We start from the raw sequence: 13,230 nt of genomic DNA, 5'->3' as shown, positions 1-13,230 counted from the left end.
AGGGCTGGTTTCATTCTGTGCTGCCTTTCCCACGTGTGAACTCCTGTGCTGTGAGGAGCTGTGCTCTTGATGCCTCCCTGTTCCCACCTTGAGGCACTGATAATCCTTATTCTGCTGCATGAACACCTGGGTGGCCACGTCTGACACACACTCAAGGATCTCTCTTGGCTGAGCTTTTAACCTTCCCTTCCCTGTGTGTTTGTTTTGAATTAGGAAGAGCACAAAGATGAAAGTCTGACATCAGCCCAGGCCAATAAGTAAAAGCCTTGGTGTCACTTAATCTGTGTTTTGCCACTTGTTATCCTCTTAGTTCCAGGCTATTTTATGTCTTGCAAAGCAGCTCTCAGTCCCAGAGTCTTCTGGGGGTTAATTTGGAAGGCACAAAGGAGAGTTTTTAGTGAGAAGCAGTGCTTGGTGGCAGTTTGGGCTCCTGCCTGGCCATGAAGAGCCCTCCCTGCCAGCAGGGGCTGGGGGCTGCCTGGAGCACGTCATGGTGAGCAGGGAAGCAATCCAAGCCCTGGTAAAATGTTGGGAATATGGTATGTTTCTGCTGCTGTGAGCCAGAGAGGATTGTACCCATAGGTGGGTAAATATTGAATTTTCGTCATATAGTGGAATACTTGGGGATTTTTGGTCCTATAAAGAATTGTAATAAACAGTGGCTGAAATGCAAGCATGCTTTTAAATCTTAAGGCAGAAGATTATTCATAGATTGGTATCTATGGAATATTTTAGAGGGGCATTTTGTGGGAATGGCATTAACATGGGTGTTTAGTGTTTATCACTGCCATGCACCTGGCTGTTGATCAACGTTCTAAATTTAACTAATTTTTAGAAGTTTTACAGTTTTAGATTATATTTTGATCGAGAATGTTTATTTGTTCTTCCTTTACAAGAAGAGGACTGTGCTTCATTTGTACTTATCATCCCTCTGATTATATTGGTCTAATTCTCAGAGAATTGAACAAGAAAATGTGTTAATAGTTTCACAGATCTGAAAGTTTTCTGTATTTCTAATGGGCAAGTGATGAGGGAGACATAAATCAGCATGTGGTAGTAAACTGCTTAAATTTCTCAGGTGTCTCATGTCCATGTGACTTCAAATAATCATATCATGTGTTTCATTAGCAAAATGAATAATTACTTGGCCTAGAAAGCCTGTGTGTCCTGAGGTTTTGGCCTATATCATGTGTATAAAATACATCCTTTTAAGTAATCTGAATGAAAGCCCAATTTACAGTTTGATGTGATTTGAACAGCCATGAGGGAAACAAGTATGTATTTTGAAAAGATAAAATCTTTTATCTGTACAAAACCTCTGTGGAATGTGGAGTTTTGTCATGCACATTGATATGTTTGGGTATTGAGTGTACTGTGCCTTTCCCATGCTTCATTTAACTTCAGTAACAAATATGATTATGTGTATAATCATAAATTGCCAGAGATTTTTTTGGTTTGCACTCATGGAGGAATAGATGGTGCACTGCATATCCTGAGACTCATTTACAAGATTATGTGAAAACTTAGTCTGGAGAAATCAAATTATGCAACAGCTGCTGCTCAGCTGCAGTTGAACTTCCCTGTGCTGCAATCCAAGAAATGCTGCTCCATTTATTCTGGTGCACTGGGCTGCGATTTGTTATAGCTGTCAATGAGAAATATTCTTTTGTCACATTTTTACTCCTGGTTAACCTGATTTGTGTAAGGCTAATCAGTGCTAAGAATGTTATTTACTACATGGTTTTACTTTCTAAAGTGCTTGGCTCTTGTGCAGAAAATTAGTGCATTTGGGCTAGAATAAGAATGTAGCACTTGTGCTAACACTTATCAGCTGTTCTTTTAAAGGTGATTATTTGAAAATTCTCTATCTTTAGGTGACTATGATGTCAGTTCAACCACTGTGAACAGAAACACAGTCAAAATGCTTTCTGATAACTTTTATTTTCTGTGCTGAAATAATAAAACAATGGAGTTACCACTGTAGAAACATCTGTGAAGTACAAGCAAAAAGATCAGAATACTAACTTCTATAGATATTTGAGAGTTATTTTTTCAAAATATATTCAAAATATTCTATACAAAATATTCTTTCAGTTCTTAATTACTAAAGATAAATATTGCACCTGCCAGAGAAAGGTTTCTGCGTATTTACTCTTCAGTGAGGACAGTTTTAGCTTCCTGCTGGCTTTTGAATATTCTCAGTATTGCATCGCTTGAAGAATGAAGTGCAGCTCACACATTTGTTATTCTTCCTCCTTACAGAGGTGGATTAGAAGGAAGCAAAGTGATTTACATGGTCATGCACAAGAGAACATAAATAATGCTTTTGTTTTTGCTAATGAGAGCAGTAAGGTGGAAGTGGAACTCCTGTAAATGACAGCACAACCTCCCCTCTCCCATTGTTTGGGAAGGGGAAGAGCCCCGGGATTCTCCTTACATCTGTGATATTTCTGTGTGCTGATCTTTAAAGAAATAACTCCTCTATTCCTCTATCTAGATTTCTAGTAGAATAATATTCCTTCCTAAATTTGGATTGCTGCTTCCTCCTGTATTGGGGACAGACTTTTAGTAGGTGCTAGGACATGGGCTAATGGGTTTAAACTGAGAGTAGATGTGAGGGAGAAAGTTTTTGTGATGAGGTGGTGGATTCCTCATCCCTGGAAACATTCCAGGCCAGGTCTGCTGGAGCAACCTGATCCAGTGGAAGGTGTCCATGGAGGAGGCTGGGGTGACCTTTAAAGGTCCCTTCCAACCCAAATAACTCTGTGATTACACCCCAGCCAAGAGCCAGGGGATGGTCCAACAGATCAGGGGACTGATCCATCTGGGAAGGAGGGGAGAGGAGAAAGGAAATGAGTTTTTCTTCTGGATCAGCTCTTCTCTCCCTGTGTGCATGCCCAGGAGCTGGCAGCCATGCCCTGAGGGGCTGGGGTTGTCACCTCTGCCTGTGCTCTGAAGGCACACAGGGAAGGGACACTTGTCACTGATGTCTCTTCTCCTGCTGGGCTGTCTAAAAACACCTTACAGGAAAATGCAAACCCTTTCCACTCCTCCAACTCCAGATATTTTATCCAGATTTCTCCACTCTCTCTGCTGCTGAGGGTAAGGGTTGTGTAAGTTTTGGTGCATCATGTGATGCTCCTGCTGGGCAGTTACCACTACTTCATACTCACTGCAGGTTACCTAAGTTACTATTTTAAGTAAATTACTGCCACTAATGACAGAAACGGGCAAAGAAATCAATAAAATTTCAATTTGACACAACTTTTGAGGTAGAGCCCTTCAGTTCTTAAGCCTCACAGGATTATTATTGTTTCTTTGGACTAAACCAGGCCAAATAGCTCAAGTTAAACCTATTAGAAAACTGGCATGGATTTAAAGGCTCAGAACCATCTGGGAATGAGATCACATATAGTGCTTCTTAATATAGACAGCTTTGTCATTACAGATCTATTTGAGAACCAATTAATTGGCACTGACCTAAAGCACTGTTGTGACACACTTGCATATGTAAAAAGGTTAAAAGTATTGTTGGGCAGAAATTTAATCTTGTTTTATACATATATATATATTTAATTTCAAGGATAAAGCATAAAGAGAGCATTTGTATAGAATGTTTTGAAGGAAAACAAGTTCTTCCTCTGGCTATTTTTATCCATCCTTGCTTAGCACCTTGTTTTATTTCTTGGGTTTGCGTTTTTTCTCCTTTTTAAATTGCCTTCTAAGTTCCTCTGCAATGTAGGCTTGTGTGACTACTCCCCAGTATTTACTGTAAATTAAATAATTATAAATAATTCTATAGTATAAATAATAAAGTGAAGCAAACTATTTTATATCTGGAAAAAAGTAATGCTGAGAGACAACATTTAAATGCCACATTAAAATTTAGCCTTATTACTGTACAAAAAAGCTAAAAATTTCAAATAGGAGTTTTTTAAGGGCAGCCAAGTGCTACATAATTATTTTCCATAAAAGATGTGGGATTTTTTTTTTTTAATGCTACTTCACATCTTTTTTTGAGGATTTTAATACTGAATACCCAGGGAAATTAAGACACTGCACATACAAGCAGCCTGTTCAAATCACCAAACAGGCTTAAGTGAAAAATGAAGAGGCTCCAACAGTGGGAAAAGTTCATTTCTGGGTTTCTAGACACTTGTGATGCTGTTATTGATGGTGACTCCTCAATGGCAAATAGATGAGAGGATTCTGTGGCCAAAGAAGGTAATTTGGGTTTATTTCTGTTGCTTCTGCAGTGGAAGAATCCGACATCATCGACCTGGAGAAGCGATACTGGCTGCTGAAAGCTCAGTCCAGGACTGGACGCTTCGATTTGGAGACATTTGCCCCCTTAGTGTCCCCCCCAATCCATCAGTCCCTGAGTGAAGGTATGGAGGGAGAGCAGGGAGGAACCTCTGCTGCTCTGCTGCCTTCCAGCTGTCACGGCTTTGAAAGTGTCTGTTCTGAAATGTCCTTTCAGCCTGAGGGACAGAATAACTTCACTGAGTTCTGAAAACTGGGAAAAGAGGGGAAATCTCTGTCTGTTGGGAGATCTGGAGTGCTGAAGGAGGTGTTGCATTGTTATCAGTTGGCAGGAAATATGTCAGACTTTATGTAGAAGGTGCCCTGTGGTTGTTAGTAATTTTTTTTCTTAAGATTCTGTAAAGACAAAATAAACTGCTGGCCCTGAATGAGGGAAAACCAAGCATTTTTATACTGACAAATGGGAGTTTCATCTATTTCATGACACCTCAGTGCAAGTCAGCTGGTGAATCATGCAGCCAATGCAGCACTCCTCCCTAACAGTGTAAATTGAGGAAGATTTTATTCAGGAGGCTCAGGAGATTTGCAGGTTGTTATTTCTACTGACAGCCAAACTGGTCTGTCCAGCTGAAGTCACTCTGGTAATAACTGGAGTTGCCCAGTTGCCATTTGCTGCATGACATGGGGACATTCAGGGACATTCCACTTGCACTCTGCAGTCCTGGGGTGACAGATTGTTTTATTACCAATGTATTGGTAATTCTTTTATTACTGACAAGTGGCATCAGTAAGTAACAAATGGGAAAGTCACCTGCAATGGTAAAAAATCAGAATTTATGTCCAGTTCTGTAGGGATATATCCCCACATTCTTTTTTTCCTGAGTGGCTTTTATCTACTTAGCGATTTAAACTTACACAGCCGCTGGGGGAAAACTTGAATGTTTTCTGGTCATTCTTTGCCTTCTGTGGAGTCATTGTTGCTAAAAAAAAAAAAAAAAAAAAAAAGAAAAAAACAAGTTATGGGATAAATAATGCTGAATTATTTGAACTATTAAATGCTTTGAAGGCTGGTGGCTATAGCTCTTACCTGAGGGCCAAGTTTGCAGTGCAGTTCAGTGATTTGCACAGGAATTTCTGCCAGGCACGTTGGAAGGTCTGGCCATACAGGTTCAGCTCCACTCTCCATCAGTCATTACAAGGAGGGTGTGAGGAGCAGGCAGCTGTTCAGAATTCTTGATTACCTCCCCACCCCTGGCTGGATCAGCCATCCCTGAGACATCTAACTCACCTTTAAATGGTCTTAGTAGTGCTTAATTACCCTTATTACACTTAATGAGAATAAATGACAAGTGTTTGTACTTCTCCTTGCCCGTGTTCCCCGTGAACCCCTCGTGGAGGTGCAGGGTGGCTCTCAGGTGCTGTAACAGGAGATGCTTTTGTGGTTTGCAGGTTTGTTTAATGCTTTTGATGAAAACCGAGACAATCACATAGATTTTAAAGAAATTTCCTGTGGGCTTTCAGCATGTTGCAGGGGACCCTTGGCAGAGAGACAGAAGTGTAAGTATGCAAAATTTAACTGTTAATTTGGGAGCAGTTTTTCAGTTTGAACAATGAGGTTTACTTGTTTTCACCTTTTGAGATTCTTTTTCCACTGAACAAGTCTGTGAAAAGTGACTTTAAAAGTTAAAAAAAAAAACCCAGGAATTTTAAATATTAAGGTTTCCTTTTATAAAGGATGATTAAACCTAATTTCATATATTTTACAGCTTATCAGTAGTTCCATGTAAATTATCTAACTGGGAAAAACTACATTTCAGAAGTGATTTTTCCAGTGTTCTGCATTTTGAGGCAGAAATGTGTATCTCAATATAGAAAGTGCAAACACTTAGCTACTCATTATCTATAATAGAAAACAAATGTCCTATTTGATTGTCTTGTGGTAAATAGCATGTTGTGACTTTTCAGTGCCCAGTTCCCAGCTGGCTCCCTGCAAGGTTCCTGTGTTTTGAAACACTTTTTGTTCCCTACTTCTCCAAAACCACATTGTTGCAACTTCCAAGCTGTAATTCCCTGGAAATTTCTGGATGCACATATGTTCCCTGCTAGGTCCCATCAGCAAGCACAGCAGAGGATTGCAGGGATGTGGATTTGAGTTTATTAAACACAGCTGCTCCGTTTCCTCACCTCCACACGTGCATCCCCCCTTCAGAACTGTCAGCACCGAATCAGCTGCTCAGGGGCTGCAAGGAATAAAGAAAAAAAAAAGAGTTGTGGAATGGTTCTAACAGCAAAGTCATTCCTTTTTTTCCCTCAGTTTGCTTCAAGGTGTTTGACGTGGACCGCGATGGGGTCTTGTCTCGCACCGAGCTCAAGGACATGGTGGTGGCACTTTTAGAGGTCTGGAAAGACAACAGGACAGACAAAATACCTGTGAGTGGTGTCTGGGGGTTGGTTTCCTTTTGTTTCCTGAGCCACCCTTCCCAAGGAGGAATGTACATCTTGTTTGGGTGGGGGTCAGTGAGGTACAGGCTCCCCTGAGCCCCTCAGCTGGGGAGGGGGACAGGTGGCTGTCCCTTGCCTTGCAGAGCTGTCACCTGCCCCAAGCACAAGGTTTGGTTAAATATGTGTTCTGACCTGCCCAAATCTGAAGGTTTGGTTAAATATGTGTTCTCACCTGCCCAAATCCCAAGGTTTGGTTAAATGTGTGTTCTGACCTACCCAAAGCTCAATGGTTTTTCTATAATGTCTGTTCCTTCGTATAAAGAAAGGTACAGAAGCACAGTTTTTCTGTCTGGGAGCCCTTGGTTTGAATTAGTGAGAGTTCCAGCATCTCTTACAGTTTTATTTTTATTCTGAGCACGTCCTGCTGGGAGACTTTAACTCTGATTTCTAATCCTTTTGTTGAAGGAGTTGGACATGGGTTTGTCTGAAATTGTGGAAGATATTTTACATGTGCATGATAACACAAAGGTAGGAATTTGCTGTTCTTTCTTTGCCATTTTTATACCCCAGTATCTTCAGTTTATTTATAAGGAAGTGCTTTCTTTAGAACAGAGATGTGTCAATAAAAGGATCTTTTTCAAGAAATGTCAGTTTTCCATTAAAATTTACCACGTTGTTCTGTGAAAGAACGTGTTTGAATTTTATAAGCCATTTTAATACATAAAGCTAAACCCAAAATGCATAACTAGATGAAATTAATTGGAAGCCTGCACTGTTCGCAAGGCTCTGCTTGCAAACACTGGTTTTAAATCTGATGCCTGACTTCTTTTCTTTGTTTCCTGTTAAAATTGATCTTGAGAGAGACTGCAGAAGTTTATCTTATATTTTATGCTGTGTCAAGACACATTATCCTCCTATGGAAGGAGCTGTCATGACACAGCAGAAAGTCCTGGTAGTTTATATTGTGCTTTAAGTGTAGCTGGGTGTAAATCTGTAATTATCTGTAATTCTCCTCCTTGCTCTTTGGAAATAGGAGATTTGGAGATTGCCACAAAAAATATTGTTGAAGTTGCTTCCATTATTTCATCCTTTGCTTCACGAATTGGGAAGAATGTCTGGAAACGATAAATAATTTATGAAAAACTATAAAGAATGTCTAGAAACGCTTAATTATGTGTGTGAATAGTTGTCTTGCCTGCTTGTACTCCAACAAAGTGGTGGGCAAATACTTTATTGTAATTCTTTAATTGCCAAAGCAGTGGAAATTGTGGCTTCTCTCTGTTTCATCCTTTGAGGTTTTTATTGTTTGGCTTCTTGAAAAAAAGGGTAATTTATAAGCAAGTGTATAGCAGTCCTGATTCCACAAAGAGTTAAAAAATGAGACTTCAGTCTTCAGAGTATTTTTTTAGTGGCATCATCAGTGTAGTGCTGGAAAGAGCTGATGGTGCAGTAATTACATAAATTATTTAACCTCTTTTCATGTGTTAGCTTTGACCTGGGTTAACTCTGGAGAAAATGGTCTGTAAGGAGAGGCAGAGTAACTGCCAGTGCTGTAAAATTGGCTCTGAATTGTATTGCCAGATAAAAAAATCAGAGTGATCCCTTCAGTGAATCAGAGATCCCTCTGCCATGGTCAGTGTTACCCCCTGTGACTTGGCTGATGAGGAATGAATGGGATTTGTGCTGTTAGGGGAGATCACAGGGACCTGCTGACCCAAACTGGTTTTGCCAACCCTCAGAGGAGGATGTGGCTGTGTGAGGGGCTGCAGGTGATGGAGAGGTTCCACACTGGGCACTGCTCACCCTCTGCACTGTGAGCTCTTCAGTTCTCTAGGCTGCCTGTGCTATGCTAGAACTGGATTTTTTTTTCTTTTATAGTGATAGATGCCAATTTTTATAAATTCCCTGGTTTTGTCCTGCCTTGCATCAGACAGATAATGAGCATTTTACCAGAACCAGGTTCATGTTTTGATGGTTTTTCCCTTTCCTTCTCCTCCCTTCCAGCTTGGACACCTTACTCTGGAAGACTACCAGATATGGAGTGTGAAGAGTGCTCTTGCCAATGAATTTTTAAATCTGCTTTTTCAGGTATGTTATGGGGAAATCCAAGGTTGTAATTTACAGCAATTAACTGCTGAGCTTTCTGCATGGCCATGAAGTGCAGCATCAGCATTTGTGTGCACAGGAGGGGATGTGGCTTTGCAGCTCTGGGCTGCCGTGGCAGAAAGATTCTCTCTTTGATTGTTGTTCTTGCAGTGCATGGACATGCCCAAAGCCTCATCTGTTCAAGAGAGCCTGGTGCACTGCTCAGGAAATGAAATTTGGAGTGCAACAGCAATTATGTTTTCCATTAGACAAAGGCTGTGTTTGAAATGATTTTTGTGGCAAATCTTTGCCAAGAAAGTAACCCAGGGAATGAGAAAAAAATTTCAATTCTTTCCTTTTTCATTTTACAACCAGTTTCCCTTTACATTTTCTGTTAAGGCCCTCTAAGGTGCCTCTCATTGCTTCCTTAATGAAGCAGTCCTGGAAAGCTGGGATATCCTATCACTGTTCACTTGCAGAAGCTGAGGATTAAGTATGTGCTGAATTGGGTTTTAATTGAGCTTGAATTGGATTTTTCTAAATCCTTGAAAGCCATATTTTAGCTCTGGCTTGCTCTGTGCAGAAAATAACCCTAAAGAGTATTTTCATCCACTACAGTTTGTTCCTTACCTGTTTTCCTTTGAGGTTGATACTTGGAGTTTAAATAATAATAATAATCCTAATTGGCCTGTGACTACTTTATAAATTGCATTTTGAATGATACTTTCCCAAGAGCTTCAGGGTGACTGAGTGAGAGTATCCTGAGGCCACCAGCTACACCACAGCTGGAAAGAATAACACCAGAAAGTTCTTCAAATTCATTTTATCTCTAATTACATCAAGTTTGCTGAAGTTGCAGCCTTCTCCAGGAGGGTTGTCTTTATTTTTGACCTGTCTGGCATCAAATATCCCCTCATAACTAAATATTGATGAACTAACAAATATCCCTGCAATCTTGACAAAGAATGAATGAAGATGTAATAAATCTCTCTTAATGCTGATTACACATCACCAATGTTGCACATTGCTCATTGGAAGTCTCATTTACAATGTTTTTTTCCTCCTGGCATAGCTGCTGTGTTTTCATTTTAGATTTTAATCTCAATTTTTTTTTTTTTTTGATAACTTTATCGTGTAAAGCACAGGGCAGAGTCTGCCATTGATTTATCTGGGCATTTATTTGAGGCGCCATGTGCCTCATCTGCAGACAGAAAAGCCAAATATTCTGAGTGGAAAGCTTGTCAACAAATGGGTTTGTTTGCAGAGGGGTTGGTTTATCTGAAGAATCTCATTTTAGCTACACAAATTTAAAAAGAAACACCAGACCCAGCTGTGTTGTGTGTGCTGGAAAATCTGTTGCTCCCCCCTGGCTAATGGCCTTTGTTTCATTCAAAATGTGAAATGGTGTCTCTCACTGAAATATAAATTTAAATAAGACATCTTAGCAGTGATTAGAAATCTCCAGCTGAGATACAAATTGATAGCCTCAAAGGAGACAGAAGGAGAAGGCTGTAAATCATGGGGGGAGCAGCAAAACCATCTGGGAGGGTCGAGAGCTGCCCCTGCTCCTGGCAGGTTCCTGAGGAGCCCTTCCCTCCTCTCCTCCTGTCCAGCCTTACTGGGAAGGGAGTGCAGTGGGAGCCATCTGACACTGGTTTGTACTGGGAATAAAGCCCCACCCAAGCCAGGCAGCTGCCCAGGAGATGGGGCCTTGTCCTTCGAGTTCACTTCAAAACTAAATCAAAAAAAGAGAAAAACAGCACCAAACATCCAGAGAATGCCCTGACCTTTGCAGAGTGGTTTTGGCTGTGGTTTGGGTTGGTTGCTCTGCTTTGAACTTCTCCCTCAGCCTCTCCAGTGCTTGTTTCCCTTTCAATCCCATCTAGAACCACTCATTCCCAGGTTTTTTTTTTCCATTTCAATTATTTTTAACTTTTAGTTCATCCTCTTCCAATCACTTGCACTCTCACAGTTCCTCATTCCCTCTCCCCAGCGCACCCAGACATCCTCATTTGTGTATCTGACCCACTGCAGTCCTGGGCTCTGTCACAGCCTGAAAATAATGAAAACTGCTTTGCTCTTCACCTCACCATTTCTCTTGGGGCATTTGACATTCTTGGTGCTTTTATCTTAACAGTGGGGACAAGCTGGGAATCTCACAGCTCAAAAGACTTTTTTATTAGTGATTTATTCAATTTTAAATAATCTTGCTCCATTATTAAATGATGGAAAGTCTCATCTGAGTTGTTTATTTTCTTTTATTTGCCCATTAATAAGAATTTATTTATTTTCCCAGGTGTGTCACATAGTTCTGGGACTGCGACCTGCCACCCCAGAGGAGGAAGGACAGATTATTAGGTGTGTGCTTTGCTCAGAAGCTTAAATGGCTTTCAAATCCACCTTTGAGTATTTTCAAAAGATCTGGAAATTCCCTGTTTGAGCTAAAAATTCCCATTCTCTCTGCAGAGGCTGGTTGGAAAGAGAGAGCAGGTATGGCCTCCAGCCAGGGCACAACTGGTTTCTCATTGCTATGCCCTGGTGGCACCAGTGGAAAGAATATGTCAAATATGTAAGTAGAATAATAATAATAATAACAATCTATACTAAAGAAGTGATTTCTTGTCTTTCTGAATGTGTTGATGGAAAAAACAGTGTGGAGAAAATGACTGCTGAACCAGTAATGCTCAGAATTGAGCATCTCCTGTCTCTTGGTGGAAAATAATTGTTCTGCTGAATCATTGTTATGTGGGGAGCTTTGCACTGTAATTTCATTAAACGCTCATCTCTTTCATCATTCTTGCATCTTAAGATTATTTTTGAATAAAAACCATGCTCACAGGAGCATTTATTTCACATTTTCTTATCCATCTGATAATAAAGCTGCCCACTTTGGGTTTGGCCACAAATACACTCTGAATTTTCTAGACAAAGGAGGAAATTGCTATAATTTGCTTTAGAGGCAATGGCAAAAAGTAGTCTAATACCCAATCAAAGGAGCTGTATTAAAACTTTTTAGATACAGGGTGCTCTTTAATGCCCTTTAATTAAAATATTTAAGCTAAAGCACTACTGAATTGTACAAAATACAGAATGTTTAATAAAATGTAGTTGGAGATAAATATTATTTGCAGGCTAAACAAGTGAAATAAACCTCTCAAAAGAGTTTTTATGCCCTCATAAGTAAATTATTTGTTTTATAAAAACAAATAGCTGAAAGTACTCAGACAACTAACCTTGTAATGACCATCATTCTTTGTGCACAATGAATTAGCCAAGTGAGGGTTTAAATGCCAGAAATGCCAGGTAATTTGATCCTTACCCTGGTGTGAGTGCTCAGATGTGCACAGGATTTTATCCCTAATCCTTTGCATAATGGCACGAGGCCATTACTCACTGCACTTCTCAAACAAAAATCAAAAACCACCAGAATTTCTGTGAAAATGCTGCAGGTTTGAGGGAAAAATGTGAATTTTGTTGTTGTGCTTGGTCTTCTCATTTAAGTCTTCAAATATTTGCAGTCTGTAATTACAGCTGTTTAAAACCAGGTATATTTTTATGTATCTAGGTAGGGAAATAATTTTGGAATTCTGACTCTGTGCGGGATGGTTTATTTGATTATTTCAACAATTCTGGGAGTTTATTTCTGCTGATTTTTTTTTTATTTGTACATGTAGAAAGCATTTTTCCTTCAGCAAATCCTGTGATGTGCAAAGGCAGTTACATAACTGTGAATTTTTGGTGGCTGGTTTGACTGACACATATTTGATCTTGGCTGATAATTAACTTTTTCTCTTTCTTCCCACCTCTAGGATGCAAACCCAGTTGTGATAGAGCCTTCATCTGTCTTGAGTGGAGGTAAGAATCCCCTGGTAGCTGCTGCAGCCAATACCCCAGAACAGGGAGAAGACAAAATGGGAGGTCTTAATGGCTTCAGTGCACCAGAAGAAAAGTTTTCAGATAATATTTCCACTGCCTCAGAAGCCTCAGAGTCCACCAGCAGCAGTAAGCATCTTATTTCCTTGGAGGTTTAATGTAGAACAGCTTTTGGGAAAACTGCACACTGCATGGACCCCTCCAGCCAGAGACATAGCACAGCTTGCATTGCAGGGCTTTTAGGATTTTTTTAGGATTTTTTTTTTTAATTATATTTTTAGGATTTTTTGGGATTTTTTTTAGATTTTTAAATATTTTTTTAGAATTTTTAGAATTTTTTAGAATTTTAAAGGATTTTTAAAGGATTTTTTAGTCTGTGGTAGCTAAGCACAAAATCTTGTTTCACAGCAGTTCATCTGTTATGCTGGGATTCATTTCCAGAATTATTTTCAAGGTATTTTTTTGTCCTATGGTTTATTTTCTGAGTGGATTTTTTTCTCCACCTCCACTTTCACATTAAGTTATTTTAAGCTGGTTGATCCTATACTCTGCCATGCAAAGGAACAG

General features: G+C 39.8%; 1 protein-coding gene across 7 annotated transcripts in view; it reads left to right on the top strand.

Annotated features, from left to right (window-relative positions):
• Positions 1-13,230, top strand: part of USP32 (ubiquitin specific peptidase 32) — a 61,749-nt gene that overhangs the window by 29,756 nt on the left and 18,763 nt on the right. For 5 of the 7 annotated variants that reach the window (XM_030287787.4, XM_030287785.4, XM_072916746.1 and 2 more), the window contains exons 6-13: positions 4,257-4,388; positions 5,713-5,820; positions 6,578-6,693; positions 7,171-7,233; positions 8,710-8,793; positions 11,087-11,148; positions 11,257-11,359; positions 12,600-12,792. In XM_030287787.4, coding sequence (XP_030143647.2) covers positions 4,257-4,388; positions 5,713-5,820; positions 6,578-6,693; positions 7,171-7,233; positions 8,710-8,793; positions 11,087-11,148; positions 11,257-11,359; positions 12,600-12,792 — 861 coding nt within the window. The remainder of the gene's footprint in view (positions 1-4,256; positions 4,389-5,712; positions 5,821-6,577; positions 6,694-7,170; positions 7,234-8,709; positions 8,794-11,086; positions 11,149-11,256; positions 11,360-12,599; positions 12,793-13,230) is intronic. The other 2 variants (XM_012568677.5, XM_072916748.1) reach the window with 1 other exon arrangement.

Source organism: Taeniopygia guttata, chromosome 19 (assembly GCF_048771995.1).
Source record: "Taeniopygia guttata chromosome 19, bTaeGut7.mat, whole genome shotgun sequence".
Lineage (NCBI taxonomy): Eukaryota > Metazoa > Chordata > Aves > Passeriformes > Estrildidae > Taeniopygia > Taeniopygia guttata.
Note: the sequence above shows the minus strand (reverse complement) of the source record. Positions and strands in the feature narration are given on the sequence as shown.